General features: G+C 38.6%; 1 protein-coding gene across 1 annotated transcript in view; it reads left to right on the forward strand.

Annotated features, from left to right (window-relative positions):
* The window catches only part of Kiaa0825 (KIAA0825 ortholog), a 404,739-nt gene that overhangs the window by 118,108 nt on the left and 258,746 nt on the right, over window positions 1-27,885 (forward strand). The window contains exons 13-14 of the mRNA XM_051182787.1: window positions 6,133-6,272; window positions 25,433-25,597. Coding sequence (XP_051038744.1) covers window positions 6,133-6,272; window positions 25,433-25,597 — 305 coding nt within the window. The remainder of the gene's footprint in view (window positions 1-6,132; window positions 6,273-25,432; window positions 25,598-27,885) is intronic.

A 27,885-nucleotide genomic window follows, 5' to 3' on the forward strand; every position in this document is an offset into this window, starting at 1 on the left:
AGACAGATCTCCTTTCTCCCTTTCCACCTTTCCCCTTTTTCCTGTTAACTTCTCCCCAATTAAACAAACAAACAAAAGCCCTCCACCGAAGCTCTGTCACATGGTGTCTTTCTCTCATGGGATGATTTTTAAAATTACAACATTCCCTCTATCTCTTCCTTACTCCAATACTTCCCATGCATGTACCCCCACCCATTTCCTATAGAAATCATTTTCTTTGTTATTGGTGTGTGTGTGTGTGTGTGTGTGTGTGTGTGTGTGTGTGTGTGTGTGAAAAACATATAAATACAAATTTCTAAGTTCATTTAGTGCTATTTGTATGTTTACAATTTTAGTGCTGACCTCTTTGTGTTACATAAAATGAACAAGCCCTTCCTTGGAAAGACTAATTCCTTGCCTCCAACACTCCTTAATTGCCTGTAAGTTTTTTTTCAAAGGGTGCAATCTGGGAGATTAGGGTAAGATCTTGAGACCCAATGCAAAATACATAGTTGCAGTTATTAAACCAAAAAATGAAGATTCTGAAGTGTTCACTTGGCAGCTCCCAGGAGTCAGACATTAGTTGACAGTTGTTCTTTTTTTGTTTGTTTGTTTGTTTGTTTGTTTGTTTTGTTTGTGGAGAGGATCTCGATCTCAAGTTTCCCAAAACATGCCTGGAGCTTTGATGTAGCAAAAGGTTACCAAGAATTTCTGATTCTCCCAAATGCTGAGATTACAGGTGTCATCTCCACACTTGCATTTGCAGTGCTGGGAACTAAACTTGGGTTTGTATGTAGTAGGCAAGTGCTATACCAACTGAATTATATTCCCTAGCTCATCTCTAGTTTTATTTCCCTAACATTACATCCTGTCTTTCCTAAACATTAGGGAAATTAAAGTTGTATGCATTCCTTCATCTTTGATCTATCATGGGCCAAGACGTAAAGACAAGAAGATGTATAGTTATTGACTTCCCAAATGGTCTGTTCTTTATACCACTGAGATCTATCCCCCATGTTAAGTTCTGTGAGTCCTGTCATTGATTCTTCATGATAAAGGCTTGTCATAACTTCTAAAAAGAAGGAAGGAAGAGAAGAAGAAAAGAAGGGCGGAAGGACTTTTAGCAAGGTCTGGTGGTGCTCTCCTTTAATCCTAGCATTCAGGAGGCAGAAGCAGAGTTTGAGGTTAACCTGCTTCCAGGGAAGAGCAAGTTCTGGTACAGCCATGGCTACACAGAGAATTTCTGAACCCTGCCTATACCCCCCAAAAAGTTTAAGTACAGACTAGCACTTAAGACATCACATCATTTGACTAGCTACTCTTTCTATCACCACTGTCTATTTTACCTGCTAACTTATGTCACTTTCCCAGTGCAGTCACTAAGACCTCCACCCCACCCTCAAAGTTTAATGTGACAGGGCCCATGAGGGAGTGTAGAGAAGACAGACACACAGATATATGTATGTATGTATGTATGTATGTATGTATGTATGTATATGTGTGTGTATGTACATATGTATGTATGTATGTATAAAATCTGTGATTAGGAAGGCCCTAAACTCTGGTTGATATGAACTGGGAGATGCAATGTGTGTATTTTATACATCTGAAGTGATGAGATGGTTTTTTTGTATATAGCTGGATAAGGAGGAGACAGGTTCATGGTATACATACAAACAAGGAGGTGGGTTTAGGTAGTCTCTGTAAGAGGTCTCTTTAATGGATTAGTCTCAGGCCTCAGTTGTCTTGGAGGGGGAAGCTGTGGTTGCTAATATCTGTACACATTGTCAGTATCTTCACTCAGACTGCGGACAGCTTAGGCAGTCCCCATGGGTCTGAGATATTGGGATCATTGACAGGGCTGTGCTCATGTCAGCAACACACATTCACTTCATCCACTCCTCACACATTTTTTTTTCAGAGATTTTCTCTGCTCCCACACCATTTCACCAAAAAAGTTGGACTTCCTGTCCCACAGAACATATAATAGATGAGGCTACAGGGTTGCAAAGCAAATAATTTCCCACTAGATCATCATGGACTTCTAAAAAAGAAACTCCTACTTTTATCTCCTGGTACATAGACCTGTGTAGTCTGTTGTGGCCAACTGACATAAAGGACAGTGGCTATCACTGCTGGGTGTGTCCAAAAGATGTGGATTCCATTGTTTATTCTACCACCTAGTAGCTTCCCAAAGACACATCTTTGGTAGGATGAATTCACTTATGGTCATATAGTCTGAGCAGTATGTCCACTCATACTTGAGTATGATACAGAACTCCTGGCCTGGGCATTATGTAAAGGTGGAAATAAGAAAAAGTGTGCACTAGGAGTAGCGTAAGTTCACTGACTTAAAAATCCTGTATGAGTAAATATTTAAAAAAGTAGAAATTATACATTTTACTTTATCATCATTCAGCTAAGGTTGAGCCAAAAGTTTTCATGATTATTCCATAAAAACCACTTGTAATTGTCATAAACCAGTTTGAAGAGTTCTTTTGAGCCAATCTAAGCCCAGGAATACAGCATTTACTGGAGTATAATTTTAGTACAATCCAACCATGAATTTATTCTGTCTTCCAGGATGAAATGTATGAGTTTTGATGGACTTGTAAATTTTTATTCTCCTGTATGTCACAGTAAAATTTGACATGTACACATTTGATGCACACACACACACACAGACACACACGCACACGCACACACACGCACTTTCCCTCTCTGTCGTTTTCAGACTAATCTCACGTTCACAGCTCTACCATCTCAAAGGCTGAGTGAACATATGCTTCTCCATATGCCCCACACAGACTTTCCAATGCATTCATTACTCAGAGCTTGGTGATTGAAGAATGTTTGTACTATTTTGTTTTTTCCTCATAGTGGTTCATTCTACTGTACATTTCAAAATCTGTGGTAAGTTGGAAGATCCAAGAACTAAGGTACATTTCAGTGAACATCTTCCCATCTGTTAAATTGAGGATTTTATTATTATCCAGGTATTCAGATAGAGTACAATGAAATGTCATGCAATGACATTCAAATGACAGTGAATGGGACTGAGTTAAAAACACTATCTGCAATCAGTTTTCTACACTGCAACCATATGAGGAAACTCCCTCATTTTAAACACATAAATAGATACAGATTCCAACATTGAAACCAAGCCTGCCCCCATGATATTGCCCCTGCCATCTTCTAACTGTCTGTCAGAAATCCTCACTCTATATTCAAGCAAAACTGTCCTTTAGCTGTATCACAAACCCTAGTGTAATATGTAGATGGGAAAGATTAACCAACCAAGAATACTTGTAACAATTGCCACTAGCTGCTTTTCCTCTATAGTAACCTGCAGGGTTTCTTAGAAACCCAACACCCAAGGTTCAGCACAGTGAATGGAAAGTAACTCTGGATCCAGGGAATCTCAGAAGCCATGGCTTTGACTCCCCTAGCTGAGAATTAGGTTGTTTGTTCTTTCTTCATTGGCCACCCATGGCAGATATTCCCCTACCTAGCATTGCCCAAATTCCCAAGGAGTTACTCTTGGTTCCAGTTATCAAGGCTTCAGAAGGAAAGCCTAAATTGATCCAGAGTTTAAGTACAGACTGAAGAATTTTGTGTATCCTGAAGTTGTGAAATGTTTCTGATGCCATGCCAAGGAGAAGATGCTTTGAAGTTTCTTTAATTATAACTTTGATCCTTCTCACTTTCTTCCCTCTTGCTCTAAATGCAAATTCTTTTCTTTCCTCTTCTTTTCTTTTGTCATTTCTTCTCCTTTGCCTGTGCTCACACATGCTAACAGTTCAAATCAGCCAGCCAGCAGCATCAGCAGTATCTACATTCTGGAGTGGTAGGATCTTTGGTTAATAGAAAACAAGTATCCTCAGGACACTTGAGTCTAAACAAGAGATAAAATCTTAGTTGATAAAATAATAAGAGCTGAAATGTGTGAGCTTGTCATAAGTTCTTTACCTCAGAGGCCACTCTGAAGAGAAACATATAGTGAAGAATTTTCAGAGAAAGTTGAATTTTTGCTACAAATTAAAGGGTATTGTCTTTGGGTTACTGTTGCTGTGGGGAAAAAAAAAACACACCACAACCAAAAGCAAGTTTGGAAAAAGGCCAAGTGTTTTTTGGCTTATGCGTCCACATCATAATTCATCATCCAAGGAAGTCAGGACAAGAACGCAAACAGGGTAGGACTCTGGAGGTAGGAGCTGGTACAGAGGCCATGGAGGAGTGCTGCTTACTGGCTTGCTTTCCACGTCTTGACCAGCCTGCCTTCTTTATAGAACCCAGGACCATCAGTCCAGGGTTGTGGCACTACCTACAATGGGCTGGGTTTTCTCACAATGTTTACTAAGAAAATGCCCTACGAAGATTCTCAGTTGAATTCCTTTCTTTCACATAACTCAGTGTGTGTTGACTTGATTAAAACTAGCTAGGATAGATGGGTAAGATTAAGGTAAATGTAAAGTCATACAAAGCTCTGTGGATAAACGGTGTCCTAGTTAACACAGGGTGCTATGACAGATACTGGGGTGAGGTACCAGCAGTGAGGTTCTGGTGATTGCCATCATCAAGGTTGCCAACAGGAAGAATTCTTGTATCCTCTTGGCCAAAGTAGGGTAAGATAATTGTCTAGCTCTTCATCTAAGAGCTCTCATCCCATTCAGGACATCACCATCACCTCCTGACCCAACATTCTCGTATAAGGTCTCCATCTTCAGATGATGCTACATTGTAATTAAAGTGTAAACATTTAAATTTTGGAGCAACACAAACATTTAGTCCGTTGTTGGGCGCAAGTCAAGGCCAATATTGGATGGGTACAAAGACCCAGAGGCCTGAAAGGTAATGTGAATCTTTTCTGTTTCTACTACTGTGCAGAAGTGGTCCCAAATTATAACATGCAACAGTGGTCACGAATTGTAACATGCAACAGTGGTCTCAAACTGTGACATGCAGCAATGGTCCCAAACTGTAACATGCAGCAGGATTTCTTAGAGAGACCTTGTTAGGGTAAAGATTTCTGTGGTCTACCCCTGTACTTTCTAATGAGAGGAAGCTCAAGAATTTTAGCCAGATGTGATTGATGGTTCATACCCACAATCCCTTTATTTGGGATTCCAAGGCAGAAGGACTGCCTTGAGTTTAAGGCAAGACTGGGCTATCCTGTGAGTTGAGTTCAGAGCCAACCTAGGCTCGAAGGTGAGAAACAAACAGAAGAATTTATATGTTTGCATTTTAGCACATTGCAGCCCTTGTAGCCACCCCCCCCCCTCCTCTCAGGGCAGGTCTGTTTCTCAATTTTGCTGTTATTCTAAGTTTGTCTCTCTTGTTAGGACTTTTATATGACCCACATTCAGGGATTTTAGAAGGAAAACTTAAACAATGCTATTGATAATTCCCACTTTCTGATGTCCTGCTGCTACTCAGGAAATGAGAGTAGTTCTCTGGGGGAAGCCGATTTTCTACTCATAACTGATGACAGTTTAGAAAGCAGAAGTCTGTTTGTCTTGGAATTATTTCTCTTTGATGATACCACTTAAGTAGGTCACAGGGTGAATTGTAGCATTAATTCTGATAATTGCATGTTGATTTAAGAATTTTCTTATTAAATAATTAGATTGTGGTAGACCCTTCACAGAAGTTTTGAATTCCTTTAGTTTGTCAGCAATTTCAGTATAAAGCAACATCCCAAGTGTTCAAAAGCCCATGGAACAGCATTCCCCAAATAAAAAAAGAAGCTAATAGTATATAGTACTCAGTCATTATGCCTTTAGTGGATGAACAAATGATGGCATTCAAAATAAATGTTTAAGTGGTTTTTCTTTTCTCTACGAAAAAGAAAGAAAAAAAGAAAAGAAAAGAAAAGAAAAAGAAAAATAGAGTTCTACAAAATATAGGCATGGTTATTTTCTATCAGCTTTAGGGTTGGCAGGCTACCAAGCATTAATTTGCTTTTAGAGCTAGTTGAGATTAAATGTAATTCCTTCCCTCAGCAGCCCTAAAGTAAGCAAGCATGAAAGCGTTTTCAGAGGAATCTGGGAGGAATCGACTTTTATGGGAGTTGGCATTACATCTGGACTTTAAGGCTATTAATTTCATAGACAGATTAACTTCATTACTCCATCTTATCTTGCATTTTGAAAGGCCTGTGTCAGCTGGAGGACTGAATGCCGAGGGTCAGTTAAAACTACTCTTGTCCCAGCCATGCTGTAAGTGGAGCCTGCTTCTAGAGACCCTGCTCCATGGTGGTGGCCTCATACCCAGAATCCTGCTGAAAAGTTCAAGTGAGTATTTTTAGTTTCAAGAATGTCCTAAATACAACATAAAACAAACAAACAAAACAAAATAAAAAACAAAAACCCTCAAAGTAAAAAGCAGTCATTGACAAAGTTGAATGAAATTTTTTTTTCTACTTGAATATTGCACAAACGGTGGAAACCAGACTTGTGCTGGCAGTCCTGGGTGGTCATAGCAGAGGAACTACTGAACTGCTTAACCAATATGATTATCTTTCTATTTCAGGACTTTGAAGTAAAAGAATATTTTTGTGTGGTGCTTTTCAGTCACAGGTGCCATTATATAGACAGTGTTGACATTCAGAGCTTGAAATGCCTAGGAAAACTGGGAGAAGGCAGTTACACTTCCAAAGTGAAAACCTGAATTGGATAATAAATAATTAGAAATTACATTAGATCAACACTTGACATTTTAGTCTGTTTCGAAGAGTACTTCAAGATAGGAAGCCAGCAGCAGTCATTTAGACTCATTCCTAGTTTGGACACAGAAGTAAACATCGTGAAAATTGAGGAGTAAGAAATCATAATCCTCTTAATTGAGACATCTTCCCTATTTTAGGAAATGGCAAGGAATGTTATGTGAATATAGTGAATATAGTACCATGTCCCAAACATTGTATGGACTCCTTTTATGTCCCATGACTCACCTATGGAGAGTGTTCTCACCATTCCAGGTGTTGTATGGATTCTTCTTTATATAACATATCAATTCAGATTGGTCAAGCTTTCTAAATCAAGCTCTCTCTCTGTTTTTAAATCTAGATCCTTGGCATATGCAGGATCATATCCAGGTCCTTATCCCATTCAAACTAGATGGGTTTTCTTTCCTTTTGATTAATGCCCCCCAACTATTCTCCTACAGGTACCACAAGCCCACCCAACTCATTCCAGTTTTGTACCCAAAGCCCCATATGTGTCTTCCAGCTACACCTTGGCTCTGGGTTTTCTTATCTCGTGACTCCCAAGCCACTTCGCTGCTACCAGTGTGCAGGGGCCTGTCACTATTTCAGATGCGTGAAGACTCTTCATCATAGCTCCCTGCTTCTCTGAACTCTATCTTGGTTTGCCATTGTTACTTTTATATGTGAGTGAGAAAAATGTCCGTATATACTACCAGCCCACGGGTATATAAATGAAGCACATGGCATTCCCTCTTCCAAACTTCTCCAGTCATTTCTGTAAGTTTAACACTGCCACCAGGATCTCACCTGGCTTTTCTTTAGCTCTGCAGACCTTGTTATATGTTTATTCCCTGAGGCAATAAGCAACATCAAGCTGAATGGGGGGGGGGGAATGGAACAACAGGTTTATTTGAGCAAAGCGACTCCTAGGTGAGTTCTCCAGTCCTTGAGATAGAAGCTGGAGAAGCTGCACCTCCAAATTAAAGCAGGGGGGCTTTATACATTGCAGGTAAGGGGTGGTGCTGTGCCCACCACAAGCTGGATTTGTGCTCAAGTTTGGTCAAACGATAAGTGTTTTAGGCCAGGAATTGAGCAGCTGGCAACTTCAGAGGAGGAAGCTTTAGTAGTCACCATCAAGGGAGAACTGGGCTTTTTGGCTCCCTTTCTTTGTTCAGAGACTCAGTAGGAGGCCTAGGTGCAGTAGGAGGCATATGTGGTTACTGCCACCATGGAGACCTCAGGAATCCTGGAGAAAGCAGAGAAGGCAAGGTGCTAGGAGAAAAAATGGTCAGATTATTGTCACCAGCCCTATGAACAGGGCTAGCCATGGGAAGTAGAGACTGTCAGAGAGGAGGGAACAGAGATGTGCTCAGGTTGTATTGGCAAAGTCCTTCAGGGAGTTTGTGGCATGACTTTGTTTGTTTGTTTGTGGCCAGATTCGTTGATACAGTAGCAGTCCCCGTCCCCTGGATCATGCATGTGTCTGTAAAACAGCTCCAACAGATTCACACCTTTGTGTCATAGCAAAGGCTTTTGGTTAAAAGGCATGACTATTTTCTCTATGTCTAGAGAGCCTGGTTTTAGCCTGATGAAACCACACCTTTAGGTCTATACTGAGAAGACAACCAAAGGAAACTTAAAATCCTGAGCTTGTGACTGAATATTAACTAGACAGTGTTTTATCAGAACTCCATTTATCAATGCTGAAACCCTGAACCTCAGCAATCCCTGTATAACTATAACATAGCAAGGGGACAGAAGTCTGAAATGTCTTTACATACCTTAAATCATTTATTTATACCTTTACAATTTGCATTTGTACATATTAAAATCATTTTCTGTGTTTCTTTATTGGAAAGTTACACCTGAAACCTGGTAATACTTTACTATGAAGCCTGTGAACAAGGCAAACCTGTCTGTATTTTTAACAAGAAACTTAACTAATGAACAACCATCATGGTTGTAGCCTCTGCAGGGGTAGGGGAAATATGGTTGTTAAACTGGCAAAGCATAGTCATCAAACACCATCATATTGGAGGAGGATAAATTACACCTGAGTAAGCAGACATAATGCAGCTTCCTAATTGTTAAAATGACAGGGATTTACTGGCTACCTAGGCAGCCTTCCTAGGATCCTCTATGTCACTGGAGGTAGGGGCAAAGGTCTTAGTGCAGCATCAGTCTTTAGTTACAGACTCTCCTGAGAAGTAGGAAGTTGGCTGGACCAACCTACATTTTCTAGCAAAGGCAGGCAGTCATATCCTCAGTGTCCTGCTTGTCCATAGTCTTGACAGCATCTGGGCAGCAGTTAAAGTGAAGGGCAGTTTTTCACCCAGTGGCTAGCTTTGCCGTATTTAAAATAAGCTCCAGGTGGAGTTCTTCTGTGCCCATTATCTTTGGGGCAGACGAGGTGCTCCAGGAGCTGGAATGTCTCTATCATGAAGAGCTTTTTATTAAACATTTTCAGTGCCGTATTCTCAGGTCTCTGAAACATTTGAGGATCATTGTTAAGTATATCTAAATAAGACAAATGTTGCTTGTTTTCTAGTTACTTGTTTTAGGGTTAACTTTGATAACATATAAGAAGCTAAGTCTGAAAATAGCAAAGAACTTGATCCTTTATGAGGTGACTGACTATTAACTCATGTGTCTTATAAGATTAGGATTTTATAACGTGTTTGTTTTATAAGATTAGGACTTTATAACTTGTTTGCCTTGGAAGATTGGGATTTTATAACTTGTTTGCCTTATAAGGTAGGATTTTATAGCTTTATCCTTGTTAAGTTTAGCCTTAGAAAATAACAGTTTCTGAATTGGAGCTCTTTCAATATAAAGATGAGACTTTTAACTCATAAACACAGTCCACAAAGAGACTGGGATCTTTGCCCAGTTTTCTGGAAGACTTAGTTTACCAAACTAGCTACAGCTTAGTAATGTTAGTAAAAGCAAGGAGCTTAGACATGAGTTCCTCAGTATCTGTTAGGTAAGACCTTAGGTAAGGAGAGGCCCTTTGCTAGACGGCTTAGTTTGCCATCTTACTGCATCATAAGATAGGGATACCACAGTCTCAGGTATTTAGCTGCAGTCCTAAGGCAGAGACAGGTGGATCCCTGTGACCTTGAGCCCCACTTAGTCTACAGAATGTGTTCCAGCACTCTCTGTTCCTGGTGTCTCTGTGCCAAAGCTACAGAGAGACTCTGTCTCGAAAAGCCAGAGAGAGAGAGAGAGAGGTGGGAAAAGAGGAAGGGAGAGGTTATAGGTTGTAGGTGAGAGATGATATGTCCAGCAACAGCCAGGATTGCGACCAAGTATGGTCAAAAACAGTGCTTTAGGCTGGGACTTGGGTGACTGGCAACTCCAGGTGCAGTAGCCACCATTTGTGGAGCTGGGGCTTTTTGATGCCTTTCCTTTATCTGGAGACTCTCTGAGTGAGTGGGGTTGGGGAGAAAGGAAGGAATGCGGTTTTCTGGATCATGAACGGTTTAGCTGGAAGTTACAGTCAAACACTTGTGATCTCTGTTGAGAAAATTCGACAAGATACATTGAATATGATTTAGGAAAGCTCTTACAGATTAAAGTCAGGCTCTTAAGATGTCTCAGTGGGCAATGGCTAAGAGTCCCGTGGAACTTGTCTACATTTTGTGTAGTCTTTATACTATTTCTAAACTTTCTGGAATAGCTTCCCTGAGCATTTTCTTCCTGTCCAAATGATTAACTTGGATTTGCTCTTAAAGGCATGGACAGGGGCAATGGATTGTCATTGTTTCGTTGTTCTTAGTTATTGAGCTTCCAAGTAGGAATCTTTTTCCCCCCTTCCTTAAAAAAACAACAAAAAAACAAAAAAACAAAATTAGATTTGAAGCAAACTTGTTTTATATGTCAAACCCAGTTCTCTCTTCCTCTCCTCCTTCCATGTTCCCCACAACCTCCATCCCCTTTCTGCTCCCCAGGGAGGGCGAGGCCATGCATCAGGGATCTTCAAAGTCTGTCATATCATTTGGAGCAAGGCCTAGGCCCTCCCCCATGTGTCTAGGCTATGAGAGTATCCCTGTATGTGGAATGGGTTCTGAAAGTCCAATACACTAGGGATAAATACTGATCCACTTCCAGAGGCCCCATAGACTGCCAAGTCCTCATAACACCCACATTCAGGGGATATGGAGTGGTTCTATGCTGGTTTCCCAGCTATCAGACTAGGGGTCAGCTGTCTCTGTGGGTTTCTCCAGCCTGGTCTTGACCCCTTTGCTCATCACTCCTCCCTCTCCACAACTGGATTCCAGGAGTTCACCTCAGTTTTAGCTGTGGGTGTCTGCCTCTGCCCTCATCAACTACTGTGTGAAAGCTCTAGGATGGCTTATAAGGTGGTAATCAATCTCATTATCAGGGAAGGGCATTTAAGGTAGACTCTCCACTATTGCTGAGATTTTTAGTTGAGGTCATCTTTGTAAATCTTCAGACTTTTCCCTAGTGCCAGATTTCTCTTTAAACCTATAATGGCTCCCTCTATTATGGTATCTCTTTTCTTGCTCTCCTCTGTTCTTTCCCCTACTCAATCTTCCTGCTCCCTCATGTTCTCCTCTCTCTTCTGCTCTCCTTCACTTTCTCCTAACTCCCTCTCTCCTTCCCGAATGCTCCAAATTTGCTCAGGAGATCTTGTCCCTTTCCCCGTCTCCAGGAGAGCATGTCTGTCTCTCTTCAGGTCCTCCTTGTTTCCTAGCTTTTCTGGAGGTATAGAATGTAGGCTGGTAATCCTTTGCTCTATGTCTAAATTCCATATATGAATGTGTACATGCCATATTTGGTTTTTTTTTTTGTGTGTGTGTGTGTGTGTGTGTGTGTGTGTGTGTGTGACTGGGTTGCCTCACTCCGCATGGCTTCTTCTAGTTCTATCTATTTGCTTGTGAATTTCAAGATTCCACTGTTTTCTCTTGCTGAGTAGTACTCTATTGTGTGAATGTACCACATTTTCTCCAGCCATTCTTCAGTTGATGGGCATTTAGTTTGCTTCCAGGTTCTGGCTATTACAAATAATGCTGCTATGAACATAGTTGGACAGATGCCCTTGTTGTATGAATGTACGTCTTTTGGGTATATACCCTACTTTTCAATTGGATTAGTTGGAGTTTTGGTAACTAGTTTCTTGAGTTCTTTGTATATTTTGGAGATCAGCCCGCTGTCAGATTTGGGGTTGGTGGAGATCTTTTCCCTTTCTGTGGGCTGTCATTTTGTCTTGTTGACTATGTCCTTTGCTTTACAGAATCTTCTCAGTTTCAGGAGGTCCCATTTATTAATTGTTGATCTCAGTGTCTGTGCTACTGGTGTTGTGTTCAAGAAGCAGTCTCCTGTGCCAATTTGTTCAAGGGTACCTCCCACTTTCTCTTCTAAGAGGTTCAGTGTGGCTGAATTTATGTTGAGTTCTGTAATCCATTTGGACTTAAGTTTTGTGCATGGCAATAGATATGGATCTATCTGCAGTCTTCTACATGGCAGCATCCAGTTATGCTAGCAGCATTTGTCGAAGATGCTTTCTTTTTTCCATTGTATATTTTTAGCTTCTTTGTCAAAATCCAGGTGTTAGTAGTTATGTGGGTTAATATCAGGGCTTTCAACTTGATTTCTAGGTAGGAATCTTACATCTGGACAGCTCACAATGGGACCAGAGATATGCTCCCTTCTTTCATTCTCTTAGTCAGTAATCAGTAGTATAGTTTCAGTTCCTTCCAGTGACCTTCAAGCCTCCAGATAGATACCTAGTTTATAAGTCAAGATTCTAGAGGAACAACACCTATAGAATATATCTCTCTATATATAGAAAGGGAATTTATTAGAATAGTTTAAAGAGTGTGTCTCAGCTGTTAGACTTAACAATGTCTGCCAATGAGTAGAAGGTCCTAGAGTCCACTAGTTGTTCAATCCATGAGACTGGGTATGACCTATTCCCAAAGAAGTAGGCCCAAACCAATGAAGGAATGGACTTGATAGTTAGGGGACAGCAAGCTTCCTTCTTCCATGTCCTACCAGCAGAAGAGGAGGTCTGGATTTGAGGTGGATCATCCCACCTGAAACATCTAGATTAGAATGATTTAATTAAGAAAAAAAATCCTCACAAGTATGCCCAGCCTCTTGATTTTAGTTCCTTTCAGATGTAATAAAGCTGACAGTCAAAGATGGCAGCATACTGAGAAAACATATCCAGCAACTCCTAAGACCAGTTTCCCAAATCCATCCCTTGTCTACCTTCCTAATCATTTCCCAAAAGCCACCATAAGAGGTATCTCTCAGGAGAATATTGCTTTTCTCCTATGACTTTCAAAATAAGCACTTAGATACATAAACTCACTACCTTACTTTCCACAGTTTTAAAAAGAAATTAGAAAACAGAAATTGATAAAAGAAAATTAACCCATTTACAGTATGGCCAAATGGGTAGGGAGAGATAGAATCTAATTTTACCTACTCCATACCTGTGGCCAAGTTGTAATTTATAGGAAACCTGAGACAAAGGCTAGAAAAAATGTACATTTACCCACAAGACCGTGAAGCAGTATTTTCCACAAGGAAGGAAAGCATCTGGCTCTCAGGTTGTCAGCAGGCTCTGTCACAGAGGCAGTTTTCATTAAAGACTTGTTCAAGAAAAAAATGAATATAAAAATCAGTTTTGGGTTGCAAAGAAAGAGACCAATTGAAGTTTCTGGATAAGGCAAACATTATCCCCAGTGTGCTAAGAAGAGTAACACACAGAGACAGGAAGTGCCCTTGGTTTTTATTCTAAATCACTTGGTGACTGTCCTTTTCTCATTGGCTGGGCTCCAACCTCACAGTCCTACTCAACTGGCACATTGAAAGGGAGAACAGGACATGAAGAAGGAAGGGGAGAAGGGTCCTTATTTCAAACTATCAAATTCCTGGCAAAGATTTTACTTGTGTGATGGGGTTAATATGTTTGCATAAAAGTCTTATCAGGTGGAGAATGTAGAAAGATTTGAGTTTCTTGCCCCAACAACATGTTTTACAGTATTTGATAGATGCTCCATATTTCTTATAATGAGTATAGAATTGAAGTGTTTTGTGTATCTAAAGGTCAGCTTTAATGGTGTGTGCCTGCATGCCTGTTAAATTTTACAAAACTGGTGAGCCTGATAGACCAGAGAGGACCACATGCCTTCAGCACATCTCCTTCCTCTAGTACTGCAACAGGGTCACAACTACTATGTCATGGATAGTCAAAGCTCAGCCCATTGCTATACAGAGGCATGGAGGTCATCCCTCTCCCAAACCATAAGGCTGGATTTTCTTTCAGCCTTTGAACACTGCTTTTTGGTCCTGGAATCTCACAAAGTTCACTTGAAAGCAACATTTTAGCTTCAGACTGTAGCTTGATTCTCCTCGAAGAAACTAAAGCTCAATCAACGTTTTGCATATAATATGTTATAATAATGTATATAATATGTGTCATGTGATTTCTAGACACTTTACATTTATTATATAACTTTATTCTTAGATCCTTTTGAAGTATTTACTTGTCATGGCTTGGATCTGCAATGACAATAAAGGCTCACATGCTAAGACACTGTCCACAATACAGAAAATTTCAGAGCTGGGGGTGTTGTTAAATGATTGGGTTAGGAAGACTCTGCCATCATTAATGGGATACACTGAAGGTTGCCTATCTTGATGGACTATTGTCAAGTGATGATATCCTAAGAAGCAGGACTCATTTTAAGGGACTGAGTCCTTGATGTAAGGACCTTGAGGGCTAAAACAATTATGAATGGAAACTATGAGCCACAATACATCTCTCATCCTTGAAGTTGATTTTCTTACCACAAAAAGCTAATAAACCAAAGCTATTGTTATCTTAGTGTTAAAAATAGGAACACTGAAATAAATATCGTTGGCTTTCTGTATTTGCAAGAACAGTATGTAGATAGTAATTATTTGAGGGAAGAATGATGTTTCAGGACAAGCTTTTTCCTTGTTATTGTTCCTTAAGTAATAAGTTATACCAAGTATTTACCTGGTAGTTAACTTATTAGGAATTAATTACCTAGATATGATTGACATATATGAAGTGACAGGTATAGTTTATATGCAAAGGCTGTGCTGTTTGTGACTGGAGCATTCTCATTTTTTTAAATTCATTGCCAGAGTTTCAATCATATTTTATTCTGCTTATGAGTATAACTTTGAAATTCTTTTTTCTATTTTTCTTTTATAGGAAATAGATTTTTTTCATACAATATATTATGATTAGAGCTTCTCCTCTCCCAACTCCTTCAAGAACCTTCCCACCTCCCCTCCTATTTGGATCCACACTCTTTCTGTCTCTTCTTAGAAAACAAACAAGTATATAAAGATTAATAATAAAGTCAGATAAACCAAACCAAACAAATCATAATAGGATGAAATAAACAGAAGAGAAAAGCCAAAGGAAAAAAGCACAAAAGATGTGTCTAGACACACTCACTCATATACATTCATAAAAACACAGGTGCTCACACACAGGAATTCCATAAAACTCAAAACCAAAGCCATAATCTATATGCAAAAGACCTCTAAGCTATGATATGTGACAGAAAACCTCGTAGAATCCTATTGAGTTCATTTTGTATTGGCCATCTACTTCTCAGCATGGTGCCTGCCTTTAAGAATGGCTTGTATCCTCAGTGAAACTCTGTTGAATAAAACTGTAATTTTTCACTTGTGAGTGGTTATCAATTGGAGATAGCTTCTAGACTAGGGGTGGGGACTGTGCTCCCCTCTCACCTCTGCGCTGGTACTCCACCTTGCTCATACTCCTGTAGGCCCTCTGGATGCTGCCATAGTCTCTGTGAGTTAATGTTTTCATTTGGTTCTTGTTTGCTTGTTGTTTTGGGATATTTTGATCCCAAGACTGCCAATAAAGTTTACTTTGAATTAGAGGGTGGAGCTAGATACTAGCTGACCAAAATTAGCCATAGAGTGTTGTGGTATATTATTTTGAGATGTGTTATGTTCGTTTGTCCTGAAGGTAACATTTGTTTAGTCATATAAAGATGTGTTACATTTTTCTATGTTGCATTTGTTTAACTCTGTGAAGCTGTGTTTGCCTGTCTAAAACATCTGATTGGTCTAATAAAGAGCTGAACATCCAATAGCAAGGTAGGAGAAAGGATAGGCGGGGCTGGCAGTAGAGAGAATAAATAGAAAGAGAAATGTGGGAGGGGCGATCAAAGACACAAAAAGAAGACTGCGGGGGGGGGGGGGCATTAAGGGCCAGCCCATCCATCTACACAGGCAGGCATGTAGTAAGAAGTAAAGAAAGGTATATTGTATAGAGAAAGATAAATTTCATAGGCAAAAGGCAGATGGGATAATTTAAGGTAAGAAAAACTGACTAGAAATAAGCCAAGCTAAGGGTGGCAATTCATAAAAACGATTAAGCCTCCCTGTGATTTATTTGGGAGCTGGGTAGTGGGCCCCCAAAGACCAAAGAGCCAAAAGAGTAAAAGAGAAAAATAAACAACTACAGTCATAGGTACCCTCAAGTTACCTGGGAGAAATGTTTTATTTGAAGAGAAGAAAGCAACAGTTTTATATCATATGCATTCACCTTTTTGAAAAAGGTGTTAAATTCATGGGCAATTTGGAACAGAATTATTTCTCAAGACTGGAAAGATTTAGTTACTACAGTATTGGAAGCTGGTCCTCAGTCATCATGGCAATAATGGTAGAAAGAGGGAAGCTAGGTCATAGAACAATGACATAGGGCTATAGGTATAGAATTTCCAGAGACCAACTCGCTGATTTCTTTCTTTCCTTTCTTCCTTCCTTCCTTCCTTCCTTCCTTCCTCCCTTCCTTTCTTTCTTTCTTTCTTTCTTTCTTTCTTTCTTTCTTTCTTTCTAAGATTGACATAAGCTGTAAATAGATGATATCACATCCGAAAGTGAGACCCTTTGCCATTGGAAAATGCCTTATGGGGCCTCTTACAGGCCTCAATATCAGATTGGTTTAATCATTCTCTGTCAGCATTGAAGAAACTCTTCCACCAAGAAAAAAAATTAACAAAACAAACAATACACATTGTTAAAAACAATACTGCTTTGAATGATACAATAGCTTCAGTAGATAAAACAAAGTTTTCAGGAGAGACAATAAAACAAGTGTGGCAAACTTCTATAAATGATCAAAGGCCAAAGCTAAAAATATGAGTAAATATCATTGTTGAATGTTTTCTAAACACAGGCAAGGATGTAACAATTTCTCTAACATCTTGGTATTCAGATTGATCTCTTCACTAGGTAAATATTCAGCTTCTGGGTGTTAGAACTTTATCTCATGTAAACCAAAGTAATAGGTCTGTCAAGTATATAGGGCCAGAAGGACAGATAGGAAAATTAAAGCCATATGTAGCTAACATTGCAGTAAATTTATGGGGATACAATTTGTTAGAGCAATGGAAAATCCAGGTTAACATTTCTCCAATTTCAGAAGTAAACCATAAACTAAAGTATGCGTCTGAGAAATATATTAAAAGGTATTATCAAGAATAGTCACCAACCATTCAGGTTGTATATAAGCAAGGCACAACAGCTGCTGATCTTTCAAAGGTATCAACAGCCACATCTTTAAAATGGTTAAAACTTGTCTGGTTGTAAGAAAAATTAAAGAACAACTGGTACAGGAACAGCTAAATGTTCAACATATTGACTAGTCCTTGGAATTCTCCTGTATTTGACATTAACAAGAAATCTGAAAAATTGAGACTGTTAACAGATTAGGAGCCATAAATAAGGTTATTCAGGCAATTGGCTCTTTACAACTGGGAGTTCCTGTGACTTCTTTATCATCTAAAGCATGGCATATTATAGTAATTGATTTTAAAGACTCCTTTTTAAAAACTGTATCTTTACAAGAACAGGATAAAGAAAAATTTACCTTCACAGTGACTACGTATGTAATTCCCAGCCTGTTAGAAGACATTACTGGAAAATTCTTCCATGAGGGAGGTTAGAGAGCCCTCCCATTTGTCAATATTTTGAAGGAAAAAAAAAACATTGAAAGTAATTTGTGAACAGTTTCCTTAATCTACATCTTACCATTATGTGAATGATATTTTACTAGCTGATTCAGATGCCGACACTTTAGAAAAAAATGTTTGAGGAAGTAAAGAAAAATTTCTCTTATTGGAAATTACAAATTAATCCTGAAAAAATACAAGAGGAGATCCAATTAATTACCTAGGATATAAGATAGGTTTACAGAAAATTTAACCACAGAAAGTAAAATCTGGAAAGATCAATTACAAACACTTAATGATTTTCAAAAATTTCTGTGAGATATTAACTGGTTACAACCCACAATTATATTAACTAGTCAATAAGTAATTTATTTCAGTACTCACAAGGTGATAAGGACTTAAGTAGTCCAATAAAATTATCAGCTGAAGCTGAGGGAGAATTGGCTGTGGTGGAAAATAAATTACAGGATATACATATGAGGCATTTGGTCCCATGCTTGATTGCATTCTGGTTATTTTACCTCCATGCATTCTTCCACAAGAATTCTTATGCAAAGAGAAGATAATTTCTTAGAATGGATATTTTTATCATACAGAGTTAAAAAAAAGACATATGTGAAAAAATTTCTGAATTGATTCTGAAAGGAAAGTTGAGACTTCATCAGTCAATAGGAGTAGAACCAACAGAATTTGTGGTGCATTTTACTAATATTGAAGTTACCTCATTATGGGCAGAAATGAACATTGGCAAAGGGCTTGCAGTAATTTCTTAGAAAAAATTAGCAACACACATTCCAAAAACAAGAGACTGCAGTTTATAAAAAGAACTATTTTGATTCTTCCTCACATTTTATGAGAAACACTAATTTGTGGAGCACCTACATTCTATACTGAAGCAAATAAATCAGGAAAGGCAGGTTATAAGTTAGGAAATTTAAGTAAAGCGGCTCAAACCCCATATAATTCTGTTCAAAAGTCAGAATTATATGCTATTTTCATAGTATTATTAGATGTTCCAGGACTTCTTAATATAGTTACTGATTGTTAGTATGCTGAAATAGTTGTTTTAAATGTTGAAACCTCTGAAATTATCCCAGATTGTTCAGAATTAACTTTGGTATTTACTCAATTACATGAAATAATGTGAAATAGAAATCATCATTTATATATGACACACATCAGGATCATTACAGCCTTTAGCACAAGGTAATGACGAAATTGATTGGTAGGAAATGTGCTAGAAGCCTCAGAATTTCATGAGAAACAGCATTTAATAGCAAAAGTTTGAGGAAAGATTTTTCTATCTCTTGGCAGCAAGCCAAGGAAATGGCCTCTTTGTTCTTTATATAATCAAATCCCACTCTCACATTACCAAAAGTGCCAATAAATTTTACTTTGAATCAGAGGGCAGATGCAACTACTAGCTCACCAAAATTACCCACAGAGGATTTGGAGGACTGAGGGCATATAGAGAGACAAAGGAAGTAGTAGGGTGGGGCTTAGAGTGATTCTTTGCTCTTTTCAGATCAAGGAAGTAGAGAGAGAGGAGGTCTGCCTGCTGTGTCTCTGCTCATTCAGGTTCTCATTCTGATACCTGACTCCTGAGTTTTTATTGATAAAGAATAATTAGATGAAGGCTCAGCTTGTGTCCTCCATCTCCTCTGGCTCTTGCACTTCTGCTGTGTCCTCTTCTGCAGGGCTCCCTGAACCCTGAGGGGAGGGATTTGATGGAGACATCCCATTTATGACTGAGTGTTCCAAGGCCTCTCACTCTCTTCCCATTGTATGGTTGTGTATTTGAATTTATTCCCATCTACTGCAGAAGAAAGCTTCTCTGATGATGGCGGAGCAGGACACTTACCTCTGAGAATATCAGAATGCCATTAGGAGTCATTTCATTGCTGTGTTTCCTCTGAAGAACAGTAGTATTATTTGATTTCCCCCTATATCCTTGGACTTTTCACTCCCAGGTTCTTGGATACCCAAGCAGTGTCAGGAAGGGGTTCCATCCCATGGAGTGGGCCTTAAATCCAATTAGAAATCCTTCGGTTACTCTCATAAGCTTTGTGTCACTATTGCACTAGCACATATTGCCGCCATGTCATTATTTTAGATTGAAGGGTTTGTAATTTGGTTAGTGTCTACCTTTCTCCCAGTACCATGAACATTAGTCAGTAGCGATGGAAGTTCTATGTAGCCACCAGCTCAACTTCTCTGTATCCAATGAGTTATGTTGGTGTTGTCTTCAGCAATAGGGTCTCACTATCAGATTGTGGAGAGCAATTTGGGTTGTTTGTGGGTGTTCTTATGAGACCTCTGTGGGCAGCACTTTGATTAGATGTAACCCATTCCTGGTACTGGAAACTTCATTTGGTGACAAAAGTTGTTCAGTTGGGGATCTTTCTCCCTTGTTATTTGGTGATTTCTTATAGATTTCCTTCCTGTATGTATTCTGACCTTTCAGACAAGGTGGCTAAATGACATGGATAATATTTGTCAAATTTCAGAGTTACTTTGATATAATCATTGAAATCCAAGAACATTGTTCCTTAGAAGAAATAGTCTCCTATTGATAAAGTTCTCCAGATGTAGAATGATTTATAAAAATCAGAGCTCACATTTTTCCTACATTATTGACAACAACTTAGTAAAGGAAAAGCAAATATACTTATGAATAGTAAACTGGATTCTTTACACAAATCCATACTTCTTTTATCAAAACTGATGGCCCCTTCCTTGCATGTATCACAGGATGCTATTTGGAAGAGAAGTCTCAGGCATGGGTTTTGTTTTGTTTTTGTTTTTTGTTTGTTTTTTTGTTGTTGTTGTTGTTTTATGTTTTTTATTTAAATTTGAAACAAGCTTGTTTTACATGTCAATCCCAGTTCCTTCATCCTCTTAACCTCCTCTGTTCCCCCCACCAACCCACCAACCCCCATCTCATCCCCTTTCTGCTCCTCAGGGAGGGTGAAGCCTTCCATGGGGAGTCTTCAAAGTCTGTCATAGCATTTGGAGCAGGGCCCAGGCCCTCTGCTATGTGTCTAGGCTGAGTGAATATCCCTCTATGTGGAATGGGCTCCCAAAGTCCATTCATGTAATAGGGGTAAATACTGATCCATTTCCAGAGGCCCCATAGACTGTCAGGCATGGTTCTTAAAAGAAAACATTAGTGTGTTTGATGAACTGCTCAAGTACAGAGAACACTATTATAAAGACCGACTACTTGGTGTGATATCTTTGGTGTTCTCCCATATTTAAGTTTCCTAGATTCTTGAACATGAAGTGACAAAAATCACCAGTTAGTTGAGCAACCACTATATTAATCTCCTATAGAAATATTGTCATTTTAAGTTAGAAACAGATTACTCATGAAATGTTATTATCTATTGTAATGATGTTTATAAAAGTAAATTTGGCCAGACAGTGGTTGGTGCATGCCTTTAATCCCAGAACTCAGGGAGTCAGAGGTAGGTAGATTTCTGTGAGTTCAAGGCCAGCCTGCTCTACAGAGTGAGTTCCAGGATAGCTAGAGCTACACAGAGAATCTCTGTCTCAAAAAAATTATAAAAGTAAGTTTGTACTAATTTTTAAAGAATTACATGTTTATCATATGCTTATGAAAGCAAAAATTTATTATTAATTAAACAACATAATTCTTGACTTCTTGAGTCAGATTTCCTTCATAAATAATTTATTTTTGGTTTAATTAATAAAATTTAATTTCAAGTTGGCTTGGGTAAAGTTATACTGAAATCAGATAGATAGACATATGTGTGTGTTTGTGTGTGTCTATATATATATGCTTTGCATTGTTTCAAATACAATATACTTGGCACAAAAGTTTTCTTAATAAGCATGCAGTATAAAGTCACAAGGATCTTAAAATGTGAATCATGTCTTCAGCTTTTAGTTAAAACTGTTTTATCTGAAAACAATCAGCACAACATATAGAGAAATAACTATTTTCACTCAAAGTCAGAAGATAACGAGTTTTAAAAAGTGAACAGTAAAATGTGTTGCGTAAACCAAGTCTTCTAAAAAGTAGAACTACATCCTTGCCATCAAGGCCACTGTGAGGTGCAAAGGTCAGAGACAGCCCACCATTTTATTTCCATTTTCTGTCCAAATTCAGTCTACATACTTTGCAGATATAATGTGCTTTAATAATTTTTTTTATTGAATGCCTGAAGAGATGATTCATTGGCTAAGAACACTTGCTTCTCTTGCAAAACATTCCAGCAGGTAAAAGTACTTCCTCTAAAAGCCTAAAGACTTGATCTGAGTTTGATCTCTGGAAAACACAGTAGAGAGGTTACCAACTACCACCATAAAATAATGTCTTATAGAAGATGAAGTTTTCCTTCTTTTGGATGTCTGTGTGCTTGGCAAGGTATTTCCCTAGTAGCCATCATGCAGACAAGAACTAGGTAAAATAAATTATTTCAATTTCTATTACTACTCTTTGAGAGCCTTCACAAATAGTCAGTATTTTGGATTTTGCTAGGATAATTCACACACAGAGAATCACATCTAATCTTGCTTGATAATGACTGAAATATTTTACATTCAATCTTTTTAATGGTACTTAAAATGTCTAATATGACTACAAGAACATAGTCTTCTTTGGTAGTTAATGTACTTCTACATTAATATGTAATGGGATTGGACGTCAGACTGTAAGTGATCCTATTATGAATTTTTGCAGCATGTTTCCCCTAAGCAACTCAGTGTGATTTAACATATCAGTTCATTTATGGCTGTTGAGTTATTAGGACCATTTTGCAAATGTGGAAACAGATACAGAGAAATTGGATAATTTTTCCACTTCATTTTTCAAGTGGTCCTTTGTTAAAGGAAAGAAGAGCCATTATTTCCCAAAAGTCTATTGTTTCAGATGAATTTAAAAGATAACACACTACTTTAGGGGATGAGTCTTCTTAGAAAGGGTGAGTGTCTGGAAATGAGCCACTTCATTTTTTTGACTGGGTTCTCTACTAGACTAGTATTTAGAGGGCATCAGGTAGTATCAGGCACTGTTGTAGGCTGTAAATGTAATTGTCAGTATGAGTTCTTAGATATGGCCCTCTTATAGCTTACTTTCCAGGGGTGAAGAGTGGGAAGGACACTGTAGAAATCAGAGAATTTCAGCTACAATTAGGACATGGAGTGTTGTTCTGAGACAGGATAGAGAATGAGGACATGACCCATGGGATGAGTGTTAAGTATAGTATTACTCAACTAGTTTTCAAAATTTCCTTTGTTGTTTCTCATAGTGAACACTGTTTGTGACACTTATGTTTATGTGATATTGACTTCCCCCTCCAATGGCAAGTTTATTGGTCTACTCTTTGGGGTTTTTCTTGTTCTGAATGCTGCATATTCTCTTCTTATATTTTTTACCTAACATCTGTGTCCAAAGTGAGTCCTCTAGCCTCTTTTCTCTGGTGGTCCTGTTAGTGTCTTGTCGTTCATCATCCCTCAGCACATGGCACACTCTCCTGTAATATTGCTGCTAAATCCCTCAGTGAATCGGCAAGAACTTTTCACTAACATCTTGTAGAAAGTAAAAGGTATACAGCCTTGTAGAGAAAATGCCAGTGTGCAATGGAGGTGTAAATCTGTGTTAGCAATAAAAAGTCCCCTGGCTTGGTAGTTATTTGCCTGACACAAATCTTCTTTTCAAGCACTAACAAGTTCATTGTTTAAGAGGAGTTGAAATGGTGTCCACAGTGAAAATACCCTCTCTTCAAGTGTTATCCAAAAATGGTTTGCTTTAAAATTTTATATTCATTTTCATGTATCAAATATTGATAAAAGAAATGCAACTTAAAGAATCAGCTTTATTACTGGGTATCATTACTGGTAGGTACTGGGTGATGACTCTAACAGTGCCAACCCTGAAGTACTGATCCCAGTCCCCTTACTCTCCAGCTTCCCTCTGACCGGCTTTCTAGAGCACCATGTAGCCTGAAAAACCAAGTTGTCTTGCCTTTGCAAAGTCTGTCTTAATCAAAAGAAAACTGTGGTCAAAAGTGAGGTCCTCACAGTCAGGTATACCACAAAAGGAAAGAAAAAACAAACAAACAAACCAAACAAAACCCTGCATCAGTTCAACCATGCTCAGTTCCTAGCCTGAAACTTCTTCCCTAGTGTGGAGGAAGAGAAGTATGGAGAAGCTACCACAGTGATTGACTGTGGGAGACAAGGAGAGGGACAGGTAAGGTAGATGGTGTCACATTGGAGGATGCTCTTTAGTAAAATTATTGGTTGCAAATGACAAAGTGAATGATATCTGTTTGCACATTGATGCTTTAGGTAGAGTTCACTATTTATTTATTTGATTTTTTTCTTTTATTTTCTTTTTTGACAAGGGCTTGCTCTGTGGGCCAGGCTGGTTGATTTCACTCCTACTTCACCTCCTACTTCTGCCTACTGATCCGATTTCATCGGTTTCCATTTCTTTCACTGTTGAAGGCATCATAAAGTCATACCTAAAGAATTACATAAATAGATAAGTCAATGTCTTTCCCAAAGGCAGAAGAAGGTAAAGGTGGGGCAGGAGGCAAGGAGAGAAAGAACTAGACCTGCATTTGGAAGAGAAGCAGGAACTACAGGAAGCAGGAGCAATTTCTCCCTTCCCCCATTGCAATATTTATGGCTAAGGCACCTTAGCCATGTGTGCACAGTCACTCTGAGTATGACTAAAGAAAAAGAATGTGGGCTAGTAGGAATTAACCTAGTAACTTAGTAATGATTGTTTATATTTTCCCCATGTGCCAGTATCTCCAGAAGGTTGGTATGGACAATGACTAGTTAAATAAGAATAAATTTAGTTAATTTAGTTAAAACTGTTATTATAAAGAAAACCTAGCATGTGCTCTCTGCATAAAGTCTATGATATTGCTTTTTAATTTCCAGATAAGAGTGGGTTCTTAAAAGCAAATCTGGGAAGTAAAATTATAAAATAAAAAATGTCATGTTTACAAATGATCAAGAATAAGGAAATGTATTCTTTCCCAATGACCCTAGACTATATTAACAGAAGATATTAAAATATTAAGAGACATGAGTTGATATCATCTTTAACTCAGTATACATTTTTATTCTGATTTTCTGTATATTATACAAGAAAATAGGAATGCTTTCATAATTCCATGTACCCTGTAAATTCAGTGATGTCTATATTCTGATTACTGATCTTTAAAGGAAGCCATAATGGAGCCAGAGGAGAGATGACAAATGCAATTGAAATAGCTTTACTGTTGTATAATTACTCATTAGGTCTAATCAAAGAACTAATTGAAAATTTGCTTCATTCTGAAATGTGTCAATGTATTTAGGAAATACTTAGGAAAGTCTATCTTTCAGAATTGACTGCATGATTCAAAGAACAAGTGAATTTTTTCCTGGTAGACTTTTAGTTTTTCTGCGCTATCTAGACTTTAAAAATATGTCTTGGGTATGCATAAATGAGGAATATAAACAAAAATATTTCCTTAAGGGAGAAAGAATTATAGAATACTGGAACACTTGCCTCACCTCGTGAAATGATGCCCTTGTGGTCCTTGTCACAGACAACTTTTCAAACAAGTACATCTGAAACCGTAAAATTGAATGATTGTAACCCTCAAGGGTTACTGTTTCTCAAGAGCAAATAGTGAATAAGTGTGTGTCATAGGACAATGCTAAGGGAAGTGATAAGATGATGATCATATCCACTGATCACCACATTTTCACTCTTTTAAAGAACAAGCTACTGACATAGAAAAAGACCAGAAGGAAGGCTGTGGTGTGGTGGAAGCCATCTTTAAAGTTCTGTACCATTGCCACTTGTCTCCACCTTCATTTGGAAATGTTTTCATGAGCTACATGGAGGAGGAGCAGCTCTGGGACTTTCTATACAACATCCCAGGTATGAGAAGCTCACCACTTACAAGATAGATGCTTGATTGATACTTACGTTGTCTTTAGTGTGTTTTCAAAGTTTGATAGATACCATTTTTTGACTCTTGTTTGTAAAAGTTTCCATGCATGTGTTTATTATAAAGGATTCTGTTTGGAACCATTAACCACTTACCTCCTGTTATATGTAATGTACATAAGGTAAGGCAGAGAGAAGTGAAGGGAAAATTATTGAATGTAGGTTCTCTTTTCTAGCTTTAAGAAAGTATCCTACAATAATATTTAAGTGTGTATTTAGCATACATTATGTTTTGCTTTTTAGCATATTAGATCTTAATAGTATGTGACAAGTATTTTGTTATACTGTGGTCCTTATATTCAGTAAACTAATTGTCTTGACTTGACATAAGCTAGAGGAATTTGGGTAGAGGAACACTCAGTTGAGAAAATTCCTCCTGTAGGCAAGTTTATGCAGCCTTTTTTTTCCTTCTTTTTTAATTGAAAATAGTTGCAATGAAAAAATACAATATATTATAATCAGTTTCCCTACCCCATCCCTTCCCAGAGCCTCACCACCTCCCCACTCCATGCCTTCTTTCTCTCTTTAGAAAACAAACAGGCAAAAACAAGCAAACTAGAACAGTGCCAAATAGAGACAAAGGGGAAAAAAAGAATAAAGAAAAAGCATGAGACGCACACGCACACATTGAAACACACACACACACACACACACACACACACACACACACACACACACACACACTCACACAGGAAACCAAAAAAAAAAAAATACAAAATCAGAAAGCATAATATATAAGCAAAAGGTATGTAGACTAAAAGGAAATGCTCAGACACCATTACAAGACAAAATATCTCCCAAAATCCCATTGAGTTTGTTACCAGTTGGCTATTTATAGCTGATCATGGGGCATGGCCCTGACTGTGACTTCTATTTCCAAAGAAACTCCACTGGAGAAAACTGAGTTTTCCTTTGTGAGCAGTTACCAGTTAGTTAGACATACCTTCTGGGTTAGGGATGGGAGATCATGTCCACTTCCTCCTGATAGCCCTGTGGTCCTACCTGGCTTGGAAGTGTGCAGACTCTGAGCATGGTGCCACTGTCTCTGTAAATTCACACATGTATCAGTCCTGTTGTATCAGGAAGGCATTGTTCCCTTGGTGTCTTACATCCGCACTGACTCTTAGAACCTTTTTTCCGAGCCACGAAGGGAGGAGTTTGATGAAGACATACCAGTTAGTACGGAGTGTTTCAAGGTTTGTCACTTGGCACATTTGCTGGTTGTGGGACTCTGTATGTGTTCCCTTACACTGCAGGTAGAAGCTTCTTTAGTGATGACTCATGAGTGTCATTATATTGCTATACTGCTTTAGCTGAACAATAGTTTCTAGTCCCATGACCTATCTAGCTCCAGGTTTATGACTACCTGATCTTTGTCAGGTATGGGTTCCAACTCATAGAGTGAGCCTTAACTTGTAGGTTATTTTCTTGATTAATGATTGATGTAAGGGGGCCCAGTCCATGGTGGGCAGTGTCATTTGAGGGCAAGTGTTCCCGGGTTGGCTAAGGAAGCAGGCTGAGCAAGATGAAGAAAAAGCAGTAAGCATGCTTTTTCACAGTTTCTGCTTCAGTCCTTGCCTTTAGAGTGCTGTCATGCTTGAATAGTTGTTTTGACTTTCTCAGGGCCTAATAGTACCTGAAAGTGTAAATGAAATGAATACTTTCTTCCCCAGGTTGCTTTTGGCCGTGGTGTTTTATCACAGCAATAGAAAGTTAACTAGAAAATTAATTGACAAAACCATCAGTCATTTTTCTTTAGAAATGGTCATTTATTATTATGAAAATATTGCTTTCCTCTTCAAAGTTACCATGCTCTCTTGTTCTTTTGTTATAAGTATGTTTTTTTTCAGAAATTACTACTGTGTGTGTGCTTGTATGTGCTTATGTGCATGCATATATCCCACACTGTGTGTACTTACGTGGGTGTATACACATATATGCCAATGTGTGTGCATATGATATGCACATATGCTACAATGTGTGTGTGTGCAAGCATTTATACCACAATGTGTGTGGATGCATATGTGTGTGTGTGCCGCTGAATGTGCATTTGTGTGTGTGTATGCATCTATGGCACAGCATGTGTGTGTGTGGGTGTGTGGCACATGCTGTATGCTACTCTTTGCAGGGTTGATTTCCCTTCACCTGGTTTTCAGACACGCTCTTGATCTCTGCTAGACTGCTACACACTGCAGCCTGTTTGTTCCTCAAGCTTCCAG

This window comes from Phodopus roborovskii, unplaced genomic scaffold (assembly GCF_943737965.1).
Source record: "Phodopus roborovskii unplaced genomic scaffold, PHOROB, whole genome shotgun sequence".
NCBI lineage: Eukaryota > Metazoa > Chordata > Mammalia > Rodentia > Cricetidae > Phodopus > Phodopus roborovskii.